The following is a 21,825-nucleotide window of genomic DNA, read 5'->3' as shown; positions in this document are numbered from 1 at the left end:
GTGTACATTCATTGTAAACTGAAATGGAAAAGTCCATAAATGTAGGAGTGTGACTAATTTATTTTTTATATGTTAATAAATGAATCTTCCCCATCTTCAGTGTATAACAGCCCCACCTTTCCTATGCTTTGCTCTTTGTTGACAACTTAAGGATTTTTTTCCAGTTATTTTTCTGCAAGTGCCAATTCAACAAGTCTTTCCATCTGTCTCTTTTTTAGCCTTTTTTTCCCTCTTGCCAAGTAGTTTCTTCCTATTCTTTCTGGTTGCTGGACTTTTATTGTCCAGTTTGAAATGCGGATTTATTGTGGAAGAGGAAGACTGTTGCTTTACAGGTTTTTTTAATCTGTTACTTGGAATAGAAATTCTGGATTTAGAAGAACCTGCACCTGAAAAAAGAATTACAGTAACATAAATACCACAGAGAAGGAATGTGTTTTAGGCAATGATTGTCGGTATCAGAAGAAAAGATGATTTAAGAATATGCTTCTTTTCTACAGAAAATAATAAGAAAATATGTTTACTTTAAAAATGAATGTGCATCTAATGCTGTTAGTGTTGCAAAAGAAATCTTTGTAGATTGCAGGTATCCACTTGGATGCTGGACAGGCCAGCTCTGCCCAGGGATGCCTTGTATATGAACACCTTTTTCACTGATGCCTTTTCCTGGCTTACCTAAAAACAGAGGCCAGACAAAATTAAAAGAATAAAAGCAGATATGTTTAATGAAGGGCCTTCAGGTGCATTAAGGGCAGATAAAGCCTCCCCAAGGGGCTACACCCAAAATGGACCATGGTCATGAGCTCTTCAGACAGATCTGAGTTTGGTCCATTTACACACCAGGGGTTAACCCTCCCATTACAGCTTCAGGTAATCAAGTCATATTCTCCCAGTTTGTCCCCCTCCAATTCACTTTTGCTTATACTTTTCAGGGCCTGAGGCAATAGGGTGTCCTTGATTTTCAGGCCTAGAAGGATTGTTTGTCTGACCAAAAGGTGAAGACAGTTAACTAACACTATATAGAGTTTAAAGGCATATACTAATGCAGTTCAGGATTTCAAAAATATATAAAAGCTAAAATCCTAAGGCATCACCATGAGCAGCTGCTCAGAGGATTCCTCTGTAGCAACTCTGTATAAGAGAGAAAGAAATGAGATGCAATTAAAAAATACTCACCCTATATTCTCCCAATGAGCTTTACAGTTTGCAAAATCTAAATTTCTGCATGTGAAAGTTCTATTGGTTTCTCTATTGCCCCGAGAGTTACCATGCATGCCATGTGTATGTGTCATTTACAAAATATGACATATCAAAAAGGACAGTTTAATATCACTTGAGGTGTAGCAAATGATGTTAGAATGACACTTCAGATTTTGCTTTTCTCTGTCTATTTAGATGGATCAGTACTGCTGAATGTCTTTGTTATTTTTCAAACAAAAATATATGTAAAATATTAAGGGCCTAACTGTGCAAATCTCTGCATATGTAAGGAGTTCCAGGGTCTGAGCAATATATTTTTGATCATGTTGAGCAATGACTTCAAAATTTGTGCTGAGTTTTCCTCTATGTGATTTGTCCTCCCCAGGTGTATTCCAATCTCTCAATGCTGAGTGGTGCCCCTGATGTGGCTGTCAACCCAGAGGACACTGCTGCTTACACCTTGAGTATATCTCCCTGCAGACGAGGAGTCTTTCAAGGTACTATTTAGAACTCAAATATATAAAATATCCCCATAAATTAGTAGGTTAAATCTCCTTACACCTAATGCTTGCATCTTTTCTGCATAAGCTTTCTTCTGGAAGTAAGGTTGTCATTACTGGTGATTCAGGTTTTTAAACTGGCTCATATTTTTATTTTTGAAGGTATCTTACTGCTAAATGTGTAGTCAGGTTCTTCAAAAATGCCAGCATATGAACAACTTTATGTATTTAATTGGTCTCATGAAAACTGACTAAACAGGAAGTAATGATTTTTTAATTATCACCAGGTTTGTAGATCTAAATTTAATTTTCCAAAATCTGTTTAATCCCTTTAGATATGTTAGCACTACTACAACCAAAGATGTAAAGGCAGAGACCAGAATTTGACTTTTCCCCTTAATTAATGTTCAGTCTGTTGACCACAAGGCAAGAGTACATAAATAGAATCCTGTGAAGTTGGTTCTTTCTTTGGCATAGATAGAGGCTAGGGAGATCTAAAATTAATTGTTCATAACTTGCATCCATCCATGTTTAAAATGGTATTTTTATGATACAATAGCAAAACTCTGGATATTTTTAACCAATGTCAGCATCCCATCATTAATATTTTTCATGATTTTCTTTTTTAACAAAAATTCAGATTTCATAACTTTTATATGTTTGGTAATGGTTCAAAAATTCCATGGTGCTCATTATTTAGCTCATAATGTGAAAAGCATGGTTTTGAGAATGAAACTGTACAATCAGTCTTTGCCTTCCCTGTAGGGTAACTATTGTACTAACTCTCAGCAGAGAAGAGTACAAAGGTATTTGGGGGGAATTGTGGAAACAGAGGAGACCGTCCTAAAGGAACTGAGTAGCACTCAGGGAAAGATTTTGACTTCCTGATAATGGATAAATCTCTCAATAGGAAATGCTTAGTGTGTGTAGTTTCAAATTTGTGGGTTCCTAACTCCAAGCACTTAATTCTGCTACATTCTTGGACAATTGAGATTAATGACAGCTGTTTTCTTAGCATTAAAAAGCTATTAAATCTTGTCCCTGAGGATGTCAAACTACTTTGCTCCTTTGGCCATTTTGTTTTTAGTACCTGGTATGTAAAACCTAACTAATAATGCCATCTCAATTCACAAGTGACTTGTGCAAAGAAATTAATACCTGTAACAAGGCTTGGCCTCGAGCCATAGGAAGATTTCAGTGCCCTGATCTGTAGCCCTGGAAAAAAAATCATGCTTCATGAATAGGAATCAGCTTTCAATGAAATTATAACCATCAAAAATGTGCACCAGGAAATATTGAGGATGTACTATATTTAAACATGGCTTTTTTTTTTAAGCATTAAAGATTTAGGAATAGTCTCTTCTTCTGCCTTAGAAAATCCCCAGTTCTTTTATATATAATGAAAGTTTCAGTAGAAGAAGCTCCAAGGGATCTATCAGAGAGCAAATTAATACCAGGTGATAAAAGCCATGCCTTCAAAGGGACATAGATGGCATGTTCAGATCTACATCTCCAATGTTCTCTCCTTCCCTTGACTTCTATCACAATGGTTTCCATTGTCTTTTGAAGTATTATATGTTCACTGAGTGAAAAAAGAGAGAACAGTCAGTTTCTCTAACCCAACAAAAAGTTGCAGGTTCAAATACTGGGAAGCCACATCTGCCCTTCTTCTCAGAAAAGTTCATTTATTTTACACTTTAAAATAACTTGATGGAAGGATAAAGTTATCCTTTGAAAGGGACAGGGCCCAGTTATCTGCAATCCACCCCCTGGCTCAGGGCTTGCTTTAATCACCACCTCAGGAAATCATGTTCATTCTTCCCCTGGAACAGAGACGGGTTTGGCTCTCTCACAGAAATCCGTGCACACTCTCTAACCATTCAGCTGCTGTAGCAGGAGAGGGGTGGAGGGAAGTGAGGCCACTGTCACAGGTGTGAAAAGCAGCAGCTGATTTTGCTGTCTGATGTTAGGTTTGATGTAAACCTGACTACCGAGTGTCCTACCTAAGATAACACATTAGGAAGTGCTTTCTTTGTGGCTTCAAGGAGAATGGGAGGCTGTCTGCATCAGACTGTGCAAGGCTGGCGAGTCATATTTGTTCTCCAGAGCAGAATTTCCAGGCCCTGAGAAACTTCAATGTCAAAGATTTAAAAAAATATAAATATATATATATTAAAAAAAAATTAATATATATATACACACAAATGCATTTTTGGCTTTCAGCATATTTCAACAGCCCCCAAAAAAAGTATTTTTTATTCATTCTGGTGAATTTGTTTAGAAGGAGGAAAATAATCCATGGGGTGAACAGTTGGAATGACAAAATAAAAAGCAGTGTTTGAAACCTATCTGCAGGGGGAGTCAATTTTATCCTGCAAGGAAAAAAGAACAACTATTTTGATATCTAGCTGAGGACTCTGTCCTAGTGCTGATGAATAATTTCAAGTCTAGAACTTCCTAAATTTTAAGTGTAAAACTTTGTAGCCTTGGAGTTCTAATACTCTTTTTTTCATATTAAAATAAATTCTAATGAAAGAACTTTTACCATGTAAGTTGTACTGAGAAAGTGGTTTGCATTTTTCATTTACTCTCAAAGTCCTTTTATTTCCAAAATTATATAGCTGCAAAATTATGCTGCTTTTGCTTTCTGTCTTGCTGTTTTATGGTTGCTAAGCTAAAAATGGGCCCAGTTATTTTCTAAAGCCCATTTGGAAGCATTCCAGTAGAGTGCTAATATTACATGCTTCAGCTAGTTTTTAGGTGTGTGACAGCTTTAACACAGAAATAATAGCAAATAAACACCTCAAGCAAGATTCTGTCACTACATAAAATTCTCCAGCAGTCAGTTTTCTGAGTAATTGAGCAATTTTCTTTAGGTTTGAGAAAGCATCTCCTACAGATTGCTTTATATTTTATCAAATTTTTATTTCTGCTTTCCACAGAATAGACCAGAATTTTTCCAGAATACAGGAAAACTCGTAATACTTGAAGATGTCTTGTGCAAAAAACTCACAAACCTTTCATAGTCAGTGCCCTTTTCATTCATACAACCCCCTAGCATTTGGAAAGGAGCTTTCTAACTTTGTGTCTCACCTTTCACTAATTTTTTAACTGAATCTATGTTTAGTAGGCAGTGCTTTTGTATGCTACTTAGAAACTTAAATTGAGGAAAAACAGGCAGCATGTTCCAGGCCTTTAAATAATATTAATTAGTTTTGATAATCAATATTATTTAATATTATTTAATATTATTTCCAGGCCTGTCAGATGCAGCTGTAGGACAGTTTTGAGGTGGTGAAGATCATGCTAATACATTCTAGCCTGTAAATGAGTTGATTGAGCTTGTTTGTCATTATTATCTCTTTGACACTGGCATTAAGGAAGAAAAAAATCAATTTCTTTTCTGGAATTCTGCATATTGATCTGCTGATCACTATAATTTCAATGGAATCATAAACACCCATGAGGGAGAAAGATGATCTTTGTAGTTTCTGGTAGCCTAAGCTGTATTTCCAGCACCTGCCTGTTTGTCTTGAGCATTTCTTCATCCACATCACCCTGACAAACTGAGTCTAATTCAGTGGGGGCAAAAACAAAGCTTGGAGGCTCTTCTGGTTGCTTGATTATTGTGAAGGGCTCTGCTGGATCACAAGAGTGCACTGGAGGAGCTGCTGGCATGGCCCAGCAAGATGATCCTGGCACCATCCATCCATCCATGCATGCATCCATCCGTCCGTCCATCCATCCACCCACCCATCCACCCAGTAGGAGGTTCAGGCTCCTGTGCCCTTCCATATTGTGGATTCATTGTCACATTAAGAAAAGGCAGCGAGCATTATAAACAAAACAATTCACCTCTTTATTAAATGCTACAAAGCCAAATAAGATTGATAGCAGGGTTTGCCACTCGCTCATTTCTCCTTGGTATGAGTCTTAAAGCTTATTCTCATTTTTTGTTGTAGGGGGCAATTCATTTAATCCTAGCATACCAACAAGTAGGATTTACAGAAACTCCTTAGGATTTATATGTCTTATCACAGAAATTTCCCTAGGAAAATAAAGATGATAAAGTTTTGTAGTAACCTACAGTAAATAGCCTTTTTTTTTTGTCAATAGAAAAACTACAACAAGAAAAAATTGATCAAATAGCTACATAAATTACACTCATCTTGTTAAATTATCTTATCTCTTTTGTGGAACTTTTCTGTGACAGCAACTGTACACAGATTTCATTGGCCAGAAAAAAACCCAGGAAAAATAAAAACCCCTCCTCCCCCTCCCAAGACCTTACTAAGTTCATGTTGGTATAATTAAACCACAAGCCAAATGTTTCTATATCTTTTCAGATTTGTGTGATGAATTCTGTGGCCATATAGCCTTCTGGGTTAGGTTTTTTTTTCCAGTTAAAATATTTGGATATTGTGGACTTTTATCATCTCTCTGCAGCAGAAAGTAATCATGCACACTATGTATCTTTCAAATATTCCATTTAAGCTATACAGAGGAAAGCATTGAGCACTTCTTGCTTTCATAATTGTATTCATGGATACAGGGGGTGTGTAGTATACAGCCAATGAGTCAGTCTAACATGGGGTGCTGTAGTTACAATTTTATTGAGAAATAAAACAGCCTGCCTCCTTTTAAAGGGATGCTTCTTCTATGAAGCAATAGAAAGCAAAGCTTTGGTATTAATATTTGGACTGTAGTTGTATAAAATGTTTCAACACCGGCTAGTGAAGCTAGAAAATGTGCAAGGATGTTTTGACCAAGGAAGCTCTTAAATCGGTGATGTGTCAGCAAAAATACAACCCCCTCAATTTTTGTAAATTATTAATTTTCAGTAGAATTATAGAAATACTTGTATTATTGCTTTTACTATTTTAGGATCACATATGCAAGTTTAGTATCCTATATGTACGCAAAAGGATAGCTAAGAAGTCCTGTTTTCTAAAACAGATGATGATGGCATAATTCTATGGCTGGTTGAATCAGTAGGAATTTTATCTCTGGGATGCAGGTGAAATCTGGTTTGGTCTTGAATGTATGCTTTAAAAAGTGTCAGCCATGATACTTTGACAAGTTACACTGTTGAGTGATGTGTGACAGAGAAGTCAGAACTGAGCAACTGGATACAAAAAAAACCCAAAACACCCAAACACTGAGGACTGTTTTGCATGAAAAGATTATAATTTATCAGTTGTTTTGTAGCACCAATATTGAAAAGTGAGATGCACTGATAAGTAAAAGTTCTGTAAGATGACTATGCATTCACAGCCAGAAGACCAGAACTTTGTGTCAAAGCTCTTTAAAAGCAGAGGAGCCAAGCTCAGCAGAACCACATGAAAAATGTAAAATTGCATTTTGTATTTATTTGAAATCTGTCATTTTTGATGCAGCATTACTGCACATTTCCAATGTATTATTTATGACCTCATAGAGCACAAAGTACTTTTTATTACTCTTCATTGTATAAAATTCTATTTCCCATCCTGCAAAATATCTCTTGACAGGAATATTTTTGTAGCCCATAATTTGAATAAAATTAATATATTTATGTATCATCTGCTATCTTAGGATCCAGTAAGGGTCAGTGGATTGCACCATTTACTCCCAAACCAGGAGAGCATTCTAATTAGGAATACTCCTAGGAAAATGTTCTGCCTTAATTTATAGACTCAAGTCATGCAGATCATACTGTCTTCACTGATAAGGATTCTGCATTTTAGATTTGACATGGAATTAATACACTTTTTTCTTTTGTTATTTGCAGTTCTTGCCAGCAATGATTTCCTTTTATTTTCCTCTAATAAAATATTCAAAGAGCTTTGAGCCAGTAGTAGATACTTTGGTGCCCATGAAAATTAAGAAAGACAATTTATGAATATTTTAAGATTAAGCAGATAAACTGAGCTACAAAATGTATACCATTTGTACTAAAACTCATTATTTTTTCTAGAAATACTTTGACAGATTTAATTGAGAGCCTTGCAGAGATCTGTATTCACCACATCAATTCATTCACCTTTATCGATCAAGATTATAACCTCATTGTTATTAACTCTGTTTGTTTGAGCTCTGGTTTTCATGAAATAGGAAAATGGAGTGTCAGCAGTTTTTCTGCAATTCTTCACTGATTTTTTGATCATGCAATTGGTGGATTATCAGCACAGTGGTTTAGCAATTCAAGTAGTTTTCAGTTACCATAGTTCCTCTCATAGCTCTTGAAATATTCTTGAGCAGTAGGAATTTATTCTTCTGGAACTTTTCAAGCATTCCAATATTTGCTGCAAATAAAAATTAATTATTCAAGTGCTTCAGCAAATTATTTTGATGCTTTTGAGGCCACATTTCGTGCAGAGAACAAAACCCACTCTTTGTTTTATCATCTCATTACTTAAATTGCTCCTGTTCTGTCCCTCTTTCTCCCACACTCACATATGGATAATTTGTGATTCTGAGATACAGAAAATCAGTAAAGAAAATTCTCCTTGGTCACTGGAAGGAAGAACTACAAGGAAAAATTACTTAAATTTTAAAATTAAGTGCAACCAAATATTCTTTACTGTAAGAATTTGGTAGAATTTATGAATGTATTGATTAGCATTTAGCCAAGACTTTTTGATCAACTTCAAACTATAATTTTGCATATTTTACTAATTTTATTCTAATTGTTGATAACTTTTAAGCATACTGATGGCAAGGATTGATATTTAAAATTAATGAATTCTCTCCTATGCTTTGCTTCTCCCTAATATTGTGATTCAATAGACCAAAATAATACTAGGATTTTATATTGAGACAAAATCAGATTAATTAGTCAGAATTCTGTGGTCATTACTTATTAATTAGTCATTTATCCTATGATCCATTACCTATTAGTGCCATTTCATGTGTTCTTTTCATCATGATTTATATACCTTGAGCATTTTCTTCAGTCTTCATTATCCTTTCCATAATGGTTTTATTTTTTTATCCTTGCACATGGATCTTATTTTTAAGATTAAAAAAGAAAAAAATCAGTAATTTCCTGAAATTGCAGTCACTCCTCTTCGTCTTTGGAGCCAAGTTGTGACTTAATTACTGTAATTTTCGTTGTTTTTAAAACACTTTCATTTGAAATGAATGAAATGAAAATTTCGTTCTTTAGGTTTGTTTTTAATTAGTCTAGTTTATTTGTATTTAAGTAGAGTTTTTTTAATGAAAGAAAATTCGGGATTTTAATTTTTTTTTAAGTTTGAAGTTATATTTTTCCTCGGGATTGAAACCTATTTCCATTTTTTTGATTTTGTTTTTAACTTCAGTGTTTTATACCTGTGCTTCTCCATTGCTGTCTCTCAAAAAAAAAAGATTCTTCCTTATAATTATTTAATGTAATCCTTTTTAGTAGGAATAGTTTGTCAGTGTTTGTCATGTCACACCCCTGCCCCACTCAAAGCTGCAGAAACAAAGTATACCATTAGATGTTACCTTATATATTAGGACTGCACAGCAACAGTTCTATTATCTTTATGCTGCAAGGATCCCATAGCTTCTAAGCTTCAAACCTTCTTAATGCTTCTCATAGAGCAGCTCCTCTGAGCAGTGACACCTCTGGATCCTTGCAGCAGCCATCTGACTCCTCTTCTTGCTACACCCTTTTATGGCACGTGTTCTCATTAGTTACAGGTGTTCTTAATCTCTAGTAATTGATCCCAGCTGCAACTCATGGAGGGGTAAGATTACATTCTACTGCCCTCCTACAATTCCCCCTTTTCTTTTAACCACAGAGCTGCAGCTTTTCCAGAAGTATATATTAATATTATGTCATATTTATAGATTTCATATAGAGCTATTGGTTATACAAAAGCTCAAGCAGCATATTATCTCAATCTTAATCTTTAGTAACTATTATGTCACATTTATACTTTTCATATAGAGTTATGTATAAATATATTTTGAAACAGCAGATTATACTAATTCTTTATGTCACAGCATATGTCACAGTTGAGACTACCACCATACAATTTTAGAAGGCTTTAAACATTTACCCAGGGTTTACACTATACCTCATCTGAAGGTTTCAAGCATCTGCCCATACAGAGTAACATCATTGCATTTCACTGGGGATAACATTATATTTGAAGGTTGAATTTTTTTTTTCCAATAAATTAGTTCTATACCAATACATTTTCCTAATCATATTTCCCAGAATCCATGGATTTATATAGTCAAATTCAGTAGTCCAATCCAGTAGTCAAATCCAGCTTCACAATCAGTAAACTATGATGTGCACTTTGTCATTCAATAAAGCTTTCCACGTGGCCAAAATAGTCAGCTATTTTCCCAGTCGCTCACCTCAAATCAGATGACTGGATTAAGTCCGGACTTCTGCAGCATCTCTGCTGCTTTCAGTCATTATTTAGGGTACCCTTTTCTTTTTTTCCCTTTTTTTTTTTTTCTTTTTCTCTTTTTTTCCTTTTTTATTTTTACCACCTGTTGTAATCACGCCGGGGTCACCATTCATAGCCTTATATATTAGAACAGTGCACGGCAACAGTTCTATTATCATTAAGCTGCAAGGATCCCATAGCTTCTAAGCTTCATACCTTCTTAATGCTTCTCATGGAGCAGCTCCTCTGAGCAGTGACACCTCTAGATCCTTGCAGTGGCCATCTGACTCCCCTCTTGCTATACCCTTTTATGGCACTTGTTCTCATTAGTTACAGGTGTTCTTAATTTCTAGTAATTGATCCCAGCTGCAACTCATGGAGGGGTAAGATTACATTCTACTGCCCCCCTACAATTAGATGTAGGTATTTTCAAATCAAATTGTTCTGGGACTCTCATAAGAATTCCCCATTTCAAATTTTAAAAGTTCCATTAATTATAGTTTTTCCAAGTCCTCGGTAAGACACAATGAACAAATTCCCTTTTGGAGATGTTTCACACAAGTTCTAATAATCGCAATGAGAATATTTCTTACTATATAATAGCATAAAATGTCACCTCCTCAGATTTTATATGGAGCAAGAATTAAACCTGCAAAATGTATTTATTTTGGCTTAGAAACTCTCAAAATATATTAAAACATTGAAGGAAAATAATGCAGGTAGAATGCTATTTGGTATTTCCAAAAGTTTCTGTAGATTTAAAATTCTTAGACAGAGGCAAGAAATGGAAGAAATGAAAAGATGCTAATGGAAGCCAGTATATAAAATCTTCCAGAATAACATTAATATTATTTAAAGGCACCCTGTACATACTAGATTTTATGTTATTAAATAGAGATCTGGCAATTTATAAATCTGGGGTTTATAGTCTCTGTATTTTATCTTCTTGTCACATTTGATTACAATTTAACATGCAATACAAAAATGTATCACAGGAATATTTTAACTATTAGAGTTAATCTCTTATATCACTAGAATGAGACACTGTGATTTAAAAAGAAATAACAGAAACAATCAAGATTGTGCACAGAAAATTGAGCTGGGAAAAAGATACAATTAGTGATCACCAGATTTTGTAACTTTTATGAAGTCCTTGTTTGTATTGTGTTTCATACTACTGATCTTTTACAGGTGCCCATTATGGATCTTTTCAGCCAAGTAGAAGAGCTTTTTGGGGACAAAAATTGGTTAATTTCCTTGCACTTACTCAAGAGATATTTTTTTAATATCATAAATTCTAATTGGATGGCTGACACCTGGAATGGAAGTTGTACTTCATTTTGTATTAGTTTTGAACAGAGGAAATACTTGTGCATGTCTGGCAGTCTGTTTTTGTGAAGCTAATTCCTGGGTAATACAACACCTGGTATCTATTTGTTTTAGGTGTAATTTCATTTGTTGCTGAAGATGAAGACCAGCAGCAGCCTCAAGGCAGCAGCTCAACACAGAGGACAGGTGGCAAAGGGGCCCTTCAGAAACTGCCAGCCAGGACTTCACCAGCTCCTGATGCAGCTGACATTGGTATGTTTGTTATTATGGATGCATTCATTGTCCATTTTCATAAAATTATATCATAATGTGGTTTAAAATTAAATGAATATTTAGTATGCACAGCCTACAAAAAGTGTGTGAAATCCTTTTGTGCTTTCTGAAACATTTTAATGAATTGTTAAGCTGAGTTTTTTCATTTTTCCCCCCTCTTTTTACATCAGTGACTGTTGCTTGTTGCTGGAGAGGGACAGAATGTTTTTAATGCTTTCTTTGTAACTCTCCAATAATGCTGTTAGTGCTGATGTCAAAGCAGGCCTTTTCTGAAATTCATATTGCTTTACTTCTTTCCACTATGGAAAAGACTTTCTAATAACAGTAAGACATAGGTACTCCTTTGGTACAATAAAATCAAAAAGAAAAGATTCCAGAATACCAATTTACTTTCATATTGTCACCACCTGCTTTATTCTAAGCAGTATCTGCATTAGTTTTGAGATTTCAAGTGTTCCAGAAGAACCCTTTTGTGGTTACACCAAATAGACAAAGCCAGGTTTTTGTTTTTAGATTAATTTCTTCACTTTCCTATTTATATTTGCAAGTATAGCTTTGCCTAGAGAACCTTGTTCTTTATGCTTTTAATGTCTAATTTTGTATATATTTAAATTATCAAGTATTTTTTAAATTTTTTAAAGAATATTTCTTGCAAGAAAGGCTATCAAGGAAATTTTTAAACTAAAAAAGTTGGTTTAGTCAATATTGAGTTTTTAGGAAATTAGGAAGGGCTTTCAGATTGGAGATATCTTTGTCTTTATAACTGTATTTTCTAGATAAATTAAAATCAGAATTTATCAAGCTCTAAAAAGAATTAGAAGCTAATTTTATCAATAAATTAGAAATAACTTGAGTCAAGTCCATGTGAATATCAGAAAGTCTGTTCTTTTATAGTCTATTAATAATCTGTACAACAACATGGAAGTTGGTTAACATTAAAACTCACGCAACACCTCGTTGGAACTTTACAGAAGAAGAATTTTAAGAAGGATTAAATTAAGATGATATATGCAGATTGCATAGTAGAGACAAGAATTATAAATTTTCCAGTTATTAAGTGGAATTAATGATAAAAACAATATAAAGGGCAATGCCAGGTAAATGGGAGATAATATTAAAATCTCTACTGAAAGCCTGAGAATATTAATGAATTTTGTTAAGCTTTAATTTCCCAAATGAAACATTTTTTTCTTATGAGATATTTGCAAATTTAGGAATTACAAGTCCAAAACTAGTAAAGGCTGTAACTGAAAGTAACTGAACATAGAAGGTTAAGCAAGAAAATAGTTCAGGAGAGTGGATGTCTCAGTACTGACCCTGTCACTGATGTGAATGGAGGGTTTTGTTTTCAGGTAGAAAATCCAATGTAACTTCATGATTTGCTATTATCATTACTGTAATACTTTTGCTTCATGTGATTCCCTAATGACAGGGTGAGACTGATTGGTCTATTTACGCATTTAAATTTTCAAACATGTTTGACACATTAAAAGACAATAAATAATACCATAAAATATCAGTCTCATAACTTGCTGAGAGGAGCCAGGTAATCAGCCCCGAATCTGCTCTTTTGCTGCCACTAATTTACATGGAAATAATTACTCCCACACAGAAAATCCCATTGCTAATTGAAGCAGTCTGCACACCTAATTCCTATATGGCTGCCTCGAGTTACTTCATCTTCTCTTTCAGTTGCCATTTTTTGCTATTTTTGTGCAACTCTAGTGTTTTATCTTTGTCTTATGGTGACCTGCATGTTTCTAGTAAGCTACTGACTCAAGCTGCAGGACTGCTGGCAGTGTTTAGGGCATCATTAGGATTATCCCCCTCTCCTCTTCAGCATCCCTCCCACTCTGTCCAGCAGCAGGGCTCAGCACAGACCTGGCACTTCAGTCCCAGCTTTCAGTGTTCTGCCAGCAGTGATGTCCCTCAGTGTTTGTTTGTACAAGACTCTGGGGAATTTTGCATGGGCTGTTGTCTTATGGTGGCTGCCCTAAGCATTGCCTTTATCCAAAGATTTTACTTCCCACTTAGTTTGTCTTATGGAGCACATTTAGGTTTTTATGGCACTGCCAAGTTTTTGAATTTCCTTCTACTTGAAAGGCTAAACATTAGAAAGATACACTACTTGTAAATAGGCCATGATGAAAAGGGGGGACCAAGTCAGACATTCATTTTGCCAAAGCCTGGTTTAATTGTCTTCTTAAAGCTAATTAATGCTTCAACCAGGCTTTCAATGGCAGGCAATGTTTTCTAGCCTAAGTTGTCATTGTAGTTTTTATGAGATGTCTCTGAGTTAAGTGTCTTTCCTGTTGAGTTTAAAAACTGCTTCTGTGTGATTCTTTGAGCACCTGATGCCTTTGGAAGGTAAAGGTGCTTGCACATGTGATTCTCCTGGACTTCCAGGCTTGAAATCAATCCCTCAGGGCTGAACATCTGTGGGAGCACTATGGGGTATTCATATAAGGAAGATGTCTTTATATAAGGATAATATCTTTGTTCTGTTGAAATGATTAACAGGTAAACCATACTCAGGATGGCAAAAAATATAAAAAAGTTTAGCATTTGTTCATTATAATTTTTTGAAAAGATCGTAAGACCTGAGGATGCAATGGTAAATGATAGGATTTATTCAGTATTAATGCAGTAAGGTGTTTCACATACTTTTAATATATTAAAATATACTTGATACATCTCACATGTATATTTATTTCTTGAATTAATGTCTTTTTAAGAGGACTGTCCTATAAAATCACTTTAAGTTACCAGCCCATAAATTTTGATTGGGTAGTTAAGCTATTTTTCAGTCCAGTCTACATTCTGTATGTTCATGCATGGTGTGCTCCAGCTTCAGATTAGTTTAAGTCTCCCTCTTCAGGGAAGAAATAAAGACCTATGCAGAGAAAATAATCTCCATGTAAATTGCATGTATATTTGCAAATTTACAATACCAACCGCAGCTTAGTTTGTTTGTGGGCTTTTTGTTAGTTTTATTTTTGTTTTGGTTTTTTGTTTGTTTGTTTTTCTGTGATTTTTAATAGCATTTTCACATTTGCAGCTATACTTATGCCAAGGCATACAAGCTTTGGGGAATGGTATAGCATATGTAGAACATTAAGTATTAGACTGTTTTATGCCTTCTTCCTTTGTCAAAAAGATTGTTCAATTACTGCTAGCTTTCTCAGTAGGTGCCCTTCTGCAGTACTGCAGCCTGCTGGATGTTACGAATTTTCCTGTGCCCTTCTGAGACTCAGAACAGCTTGATCCTCCCAGTAAAATAACATGTTGTTTTGAAACAATTCTGAAATAGCAATGCTTAAAGGACCTATGGCCCACATGGAATTTTGTGGGGCATGGTAGTGTGTGCAATTAAAAATCTGTGCAAACAATGCATGGTAGCCCATTTAAAATTAATACAGAGAGCAATCTGTAATTGCTCACAGAATAAGGCTGCTGATGAACTTCAGGTTGCATCACCCTTCCTGCAGGAGGTGTTGGAATATTATTGTGCTGAGAAAGCAGGTAATGCTGCATCTGCACTAACCACAAATTAGTCACTCCTCTTGTGAACCTGTACATCTGCATATTTTTGGATATCAGAGCATGTAGGATTGCATTTGCATATAAAGAGATTAAATTTTATTACCCAATTTAAATATCTGTGATGTGCATTGTGCTTGTTTTGAAAGTCTGTATAGGCTGTAAACTGTATTACTGAGAAATACATCATTCTGTTATGTCTGGCAGACCTCAAATGTGTATGTATGGAATTTTGTCAATTAATAGCCCATTTAATAAAAAAAAGTATTCTGAAAAACAAAATCCTTAGCAGAAATAATGAGAGGGGCTCACATGACAGGTCCAGGTGTAAGCCCTTACTTGTTGTCTGTGACAGAAAACATTCAGAGTGATATAAAAAAAACCAACATTTTTGAAACTTAAGAGGAAATGAGCAACAGAGCAGCAGTCTCCCTGCAGCCAGTGCCCTTGTTGTTATGCTGGAGTGTTTGACATGCTCTTTCTAGGTCATCATTTTGCCTTTCCTACCTTGTCATGCTTACAAACAATTATTATTTTACCCTTTAGCAAGTACTGAATTATGAACACACAGAGAGTACATAATGGTAATGAAAAAGAGCATAATATTTACCAGTTCCTCACAGTCCTGTAAGCATGTCTGGGGCTGGAGATAATGAGGTGAGGAGAGGATAGAGGGAAGGTCCCCATCAGTCTCCTCTATCATCCTGTTTCAATTGCTGTGACCTGTGAAAGTGTTCACTGAGCCAGAAAACAGGAAAAAGTCAGACTTTATGGCCTAATAGATGGGACAGTTCATAGGAAGTGGAGTTCAAATCAAATATGGGATTTTTTATGAAGTCTTACAGTGTGGAGTTTTTCTAGCTGAATAATGACTTGAATCTTTTACATTAATCTAAATATTATGAAACATTCAAATTAATCTTTCACAAAAAAACCATGTAATTCTCCCCAAGATATTTGACATTCAAATTACTGCAACATCAATAATATTGTTTAAGGGTGAGAACAGCTTCCTTCAAGGTTTATGTTCAGTCCCTCAAGCAGAGGAAATAATTGAATAAACATTCTCAGAGCCTGTTTGGAAAATACAACAGTTAATTTATAAACAGATTTACAAATCCAGTGGAAAATTTATATATATATATTAATAATAATGTACATATTTATTTCTTTCAAATTTCTGAAAAATATGCAATTCAGAAATATCAATTAAAGGATTAGATTGAGTCCAAATTACATTTTTAAGATGACAGGGAGTATAATTTCCAACAGGAGAAGAAAATAAAGCACATTTCTCCTTCCAATCTAATTTCTTCTTCTTCTTCCTATTGCTGTTATTAATATTATTAGAAGTAGTGCTAGACTTTGGTAACTAGACGAGCTTGCACCATGTACTGCTGCCATTGTCTGCTTCTGAAGCTAGAAATAGATTATTCCTGAAGACTGTTTGTGGTTGGGCCATTATAGTTGTGATAGTAATTTTTTTTCTTGGTAAAAGTCTCAGTTCATTTCAATGTTTCTCATGGATGAGTTTCATGCCCATCTCTTGTCCTGTCAGTATCCTGCTGCTGGAATTCATGAGTTTTATTTCTGTAGCAGCTGCAAAATAAATTTCCAACTCAAAATTCTGGCTTTTAATTTATCCAGACACTGGGCACTTCTGCATTCTGACACATTCAGTTGTGGGGTAGGTTTGCTGAACTAACCAGCAAAGGACCACTCATATTTTTACAGAGCAGGCAATAGATATTTCTTGTGCATTGCAGTGCTTTATTTGTTATGGTCTGGATTGTCTCTCTCAAAGTATTTCTTTTGCTTTCTCTTTGGGTAGAGTCCTAATAGTTCTTGGCACAACTATGACATTTTAAGTATTAGGGAACTACTGTTTCCCACTGTGTAAAAAGACAGATGATATTTTATACACTGTCATCAGAGAGTGAGTGTATGTGTGTGCAAGAAGTTTTGTGAAATTTAGAATTAATTGTAAAAATGTGACTAGTATTTCTGGTAATATATTAAAGTAAATTTGTGTTATTTAGGAAGAATGTATCTTTCATAATGTGATTTATACATTAATTATTATTGAATGTTTGAAAGAATTTCAGGATTGCTTTCACTAACTTCTCTGGATTTATTGGTTATCTCCACCTTATTTGCCCAGCAATATATTGAGAAATTAGTAAGAACAACCTTATAAAGTTCATCTACTGTAAATATGGCAGACAATATCCATTAAATTAACGAAGGGTTGATTTTATTAACATTAAATTACATGAGCATAAAGATCTTCTGCTTGAAAATTAATGGAATTTTACTTCATAGTTTCTTTTTATTATTGAAGACATGAATTTCTCACACAACTCCACAATATGTTTTCTGAAATCTAATGAAAATCTGCCCACTTCATCATTGTGCTCAGGATGCTATCTCATATAAGTGATTTTGTACTTTATGGATGTATAGAGAAATAAATGTAATTTTCCTAAAATGACCTGGGTGCTCAGCAGAAATCCTTAATACCTCTTTCAGGGAAGACATATTTTTTATTCCAGGAAAAATATTGCCTTCTCTGTGTGTGATGTCACTTTGTGTTGCCTCTTTGCCTTTCCTTAGGGGAATAAGATGAAATGCCTGCTCTGTGACAGAGTTTAGAATGGAAAGTTACTCAAATCCCAATGAACTTGAAAGGTTCATTTTAAAGTAAAAGGGTTATACTGAAAAATAGACATTTGTCAGTTTTAATGCCTTTGCATTTGCCTAGCTGTGTTCCTATGGAACCCTGCAGTAAGACTATATTAGGGTTAATAAAATGCTTTTGGTTACTTTCATATCTTTAGCAAACCCCCAGTACTTTGGAAAAAAATATTTTTGATCTGTAAATACAGAATAATTTTTTTTCTAATAATGGCAGTCAGGAATCACTCATTGGGGTATAAAATTTGTAATTCTGGGCTCTCTTCATGCAGGAAATAGGCATTCTTACCTTCAATATTTAGCATGTTTTTAAGAAGAAACTGCCTACACTGAGCCTGTGTATGGTACGGAATTAAAAAGTGAACCCTGTCTGGAAGTGAGCTGGCTTCTCACTGAAGTCTCATGTAGGTTCATATCATAAAATCAAATTTAATTCACATTAAAGGTTCAGTTAAAAATTCATGTATATTCAAGGAAATGTTGTCAATTTAGTTTCCTGGTAGCTAGAAGGGGTAAAATCTTTGAATACTAATTACATTCTGTAATAGAAATGAAGATATGTTGTACTCAGCATTTCTGGGGTCCTCTCGTTTGGTTTTTTTTTTTCCCTTTTTTGAAAGTGCTGAATTGCAAGCTGGGGGATATAAAACTTCTAGGGAAATAGTGCAATTGATTTTACAGTTGCAAGGGAGATTCTATAATTCAGTTGATTGAATGGTATTTGGCTGTCAGGTGAAAGGCTTGTGCTCCTTGTGTGTGCTGCAACTCATAACAACAGTTATTTGCTTTTGTGACACGGCACTGGTAAAAACTGGGTTCACTTTGTCCTCAGTGAGCTTATTTTTAATATGCTATGTTGACAATAATAAAATAAGGCTTGGAATTTCACAATAAAGACCACGAAGTATATTTCCCCACAGCATGATACACCTGGAGAATTGTTAAGCACCTTTAACAGGTCTTTGCTGCTAAGACTTAAAATTAAAAAGCCTTTGCAGTAACTAAGTGCCATATTTTGAGCAGACTTCTGCAACTGGAGAATACCTGCTGCTTTTCTGCTGTCTTTTTGTATTTTTTGATTGTTAGCCTTGTCACAGTTCATTGTGTTTAACTAATATACTCTTTATGTAATCTATGTTTCACCAATGTACAATCATATTTAGCTCAATAACTTGTATACGACTGAAACAAAAGTTGAAAACAAGAATTAATTACACATTGGTATGGGGTTTTTTTCAGTAGAAGATTTTTACCAGTTCTAAAGTCATGCTAATTGAATATTTGGTTTTTTTCTGGCTGCAGTCTTTTTTGATGTCAAATGTTCTATTTTAAAGAGTTCTTGACAGACAAAATGTTAAATTTATGAAGGTATTTTATGTAGTAATACATCACATATTAAAAAAATGAAAAAATTAAATAACCCCAGACTCTAAGCAATTATGTTTTCTCTGAAGAAATAAAACTATTAAATGCATACATTTATAAGCTATTTATCATGTTTTGTTTTCATTGTGATGTGAACAGGAAAACACTTCATTTTAAGGAGTTTCCTGACTCAGAAAATCATCTGAGTATAACTTAACCTACTGTGCCAAGGGTGTATCAGCTGTGACTGTGCGTACATGACTTCTGAGCTGGCTTTTGCCTTTTCAGACATGTTGAAATATTTGTGTGACACAGCTGCCCAAGCTGTTCACCTGGCAAGTGAATTCCTCACATAAGTCACAGTTTACACACTCTTAAAATGTGCAGCTCTATGCAAAACCTGGCCAGTGAATGCTGTTTCTGCCAAGAGGCAGAATAAAAAGTTCTTTTACCATTTACTTTTTAATTTTTTTTCAAGCAACTGGTATTGTGGGGTCTTCTGACACAAGATGTTTTCCCCTTCTATTCTCTTTGCCCTTCTTTTCCTTTTATGTGCTTTATATTGTGTTTGTGTCCATCCTTCCATATTACTGATGATTTTCCCAACCTTCCAGAGACCCTACAGGGAAATTTAAGATTCTTTTGTCCATGATCACCCTTAGCTTTATATGCCAGCATAATAGGAATGAGCAATACCTTTTCTGTTTCTTATCTGAGACCTTAAAAGTTGATAGCCAGAAACAAGGTTCCCTTTGGATCTTTCTGTTACCTTTAGATTTTTTCCAAAGTTAAGACATAGGCAAAAATAGAAAAAAGGTGTCAGTAGAAATAAAGAAAGATATGGCAAATGGAGAAAAAACAGTAGTCCTTTGGGAAAAGGCAGTAGTCCTTGGGCAAAAATAACCTCTCAATTTAAGTAATTTAAAAGTTGTGTGAAGTAAGAAGAATCAGAGAGGGTTAGTACATAATTTGGGGTCATTAGTTTAACACAGCCCTGATTGTGTTTGTTAACAAATTTTCACAATTCAATTTATGTGAGCTATATGCCTGGGAATGAGGGTGTTTTGAGACATTTTGTGGAATATGAGAGTGTGTTAGCTAGGTATAACTTGGTAGAAGTAACTTGCTTCCTTGTGGATTTTGATAACCATTCCTCTAGGATATTCTTCAAAGTTACTGACTAACTTCTTCTCCACCCTCACCACTCTAAGGTTCCAGTGATACTTTTTGCATTCTCTAAAGTCCACCATTTGTTACTCTCTCCATCAGAGAGGTCGCTCCAACCAGCAAGCTTTTGTGCATATGAAAATTGTGAGCATTGTCTTTCCTCAAAAATCTTCTCTAAGGAAAATAAAGTAAAATAATTTATTAAACAATATTTGCTTTCTGAACTTCAAATTCTTATTGGCTGTACAAGTTTTTCTGTGGTTTTGTGTCTTTTCATAGTTGCCTAACAATCAGCCACTTTGCGGGTTTTTTTAAACTTCTTGAGTTATTCTTGTCTCTTTGCCCTTTGGAATTATTTCCTTATTCAACTCTTAGACTAGATTATTCTAAGTATCTTCTCCACTTAATCTCAGCTTCTTTCTTTGCTAGGTCTTTGAATGAAGGTAATTATAATAACCAAATAACTGTGAATCTTAAAGCAAATATCACTTATCTTCACATTAGAAGTTAAACAGCACTTTAAAAGTGTTAGTATTCTAAACAATCACTTCACTATATAACCTCCAATTATAGAAATTTATGCTGAGTGAAAAGTTCTAGTTCTTTGCTATTCAAATTTCTAAAACTGTAGTGCAGTAACTGAAAAGTATCATCTTCCTGTAAATTACCATGAAGATTCTGCTTGTGATGGCAGTCTGATTTTGAGGTAACTACATGAGACATGTTAATCATCTCTAAGAATAGAGAGAATTAATGGAGCCAGGCAACAAAAGACAAAAGAATGCCTTAAAGAGAGAGTTTTGAGAACTCCATGTGACATAATATGTGTGAGATACAGGTCGTTCCCAACACATAGACCATTGCACTTGAAACCTACCAACTTTATTTTCAGTGATGTATTCATGGCAGATTCCTTATGTGGCAGGTTGTTAAATGTCCCTGCCATCCCACCTCTTCAGCAAGTATTCAGTGGTTTGTTATGAAAGTCTAGGGTTCTTCTCAGTGTGTGGTCTTAGTAAGAAATGTAATTGAGATGTTGGATCTACATTGGTAAGGTTTGTGACAGTCCTTTGAATTCATTTCCCCAGAATTTATTCCTCAAACTTTTACTAAGGCAGAATATTTCCTCCCCTGTTCCCCTACCCCACTTCTCCCCACTTCCCACCAAAACAGTGAAGTTTTGACGCTTGTATTGCTAAAACTTGCTGGATTTCTTTTCAGCATTTGAGTTTTTCTTACTCTTTGCATACTTTGTGTTCACATATGTCATACTGCCTGCAGAGCTCAAAAAGGGGAGATGAATTATAATGCCAAATATATTACCTGTGTTCTTGTTGATTTTTTATCTCTTGTTTTAGATCTGTATTTACTAATGTCACAAGTGCATGGAT

General features: G+C 34.8%; 1 protein-coding gene across 1 annotated transcript in view; it reads left to right on the top strand.

Annotated features, from left to right (window-relative positions):
• CFAP47 (cilia and flagella associated protein 47) overlaps positions 1 to 21,825 on the top strand; it is a gene marked incomplete at its 5' end in the record, with an annotated part of 258,098 nt that overhangs the window by 125,437 nt on the left and 110,836 nt on the right. The window contains 2 exons of the mRNA XM_031060192.1: positions 1,583 to 1,694; positions 11,510 to 11,647. Of these exons, the coding sequence (XP_030916052.1) occupies positions 1,583 to 1,694; positions 11,510 to 11,647 (250 nt within the window). The remainder of the gene's footprint in view (positions 1 to 1,582; positions 1,695 to 11,509; positions 11,648 to 21,825) is intronic.

This window comes from Geospiza fortis, unplaced genomic scaffold (assembly GCF_000277835.1).
Source record: "Geospiza fortis unplaced genomic scaffold, GeoFor_1.0 scaffold20, whole genome shotgun sequence".
Lineage (NCBI taxonomy): Eukaryota > Metazoa > Chordata > Aves > Passeriformes > Thraupidae > Geospiza > Geospiza fortis.
This window is presented reverse-complemented; position numbering and strand designations above follow the sequence as displayed.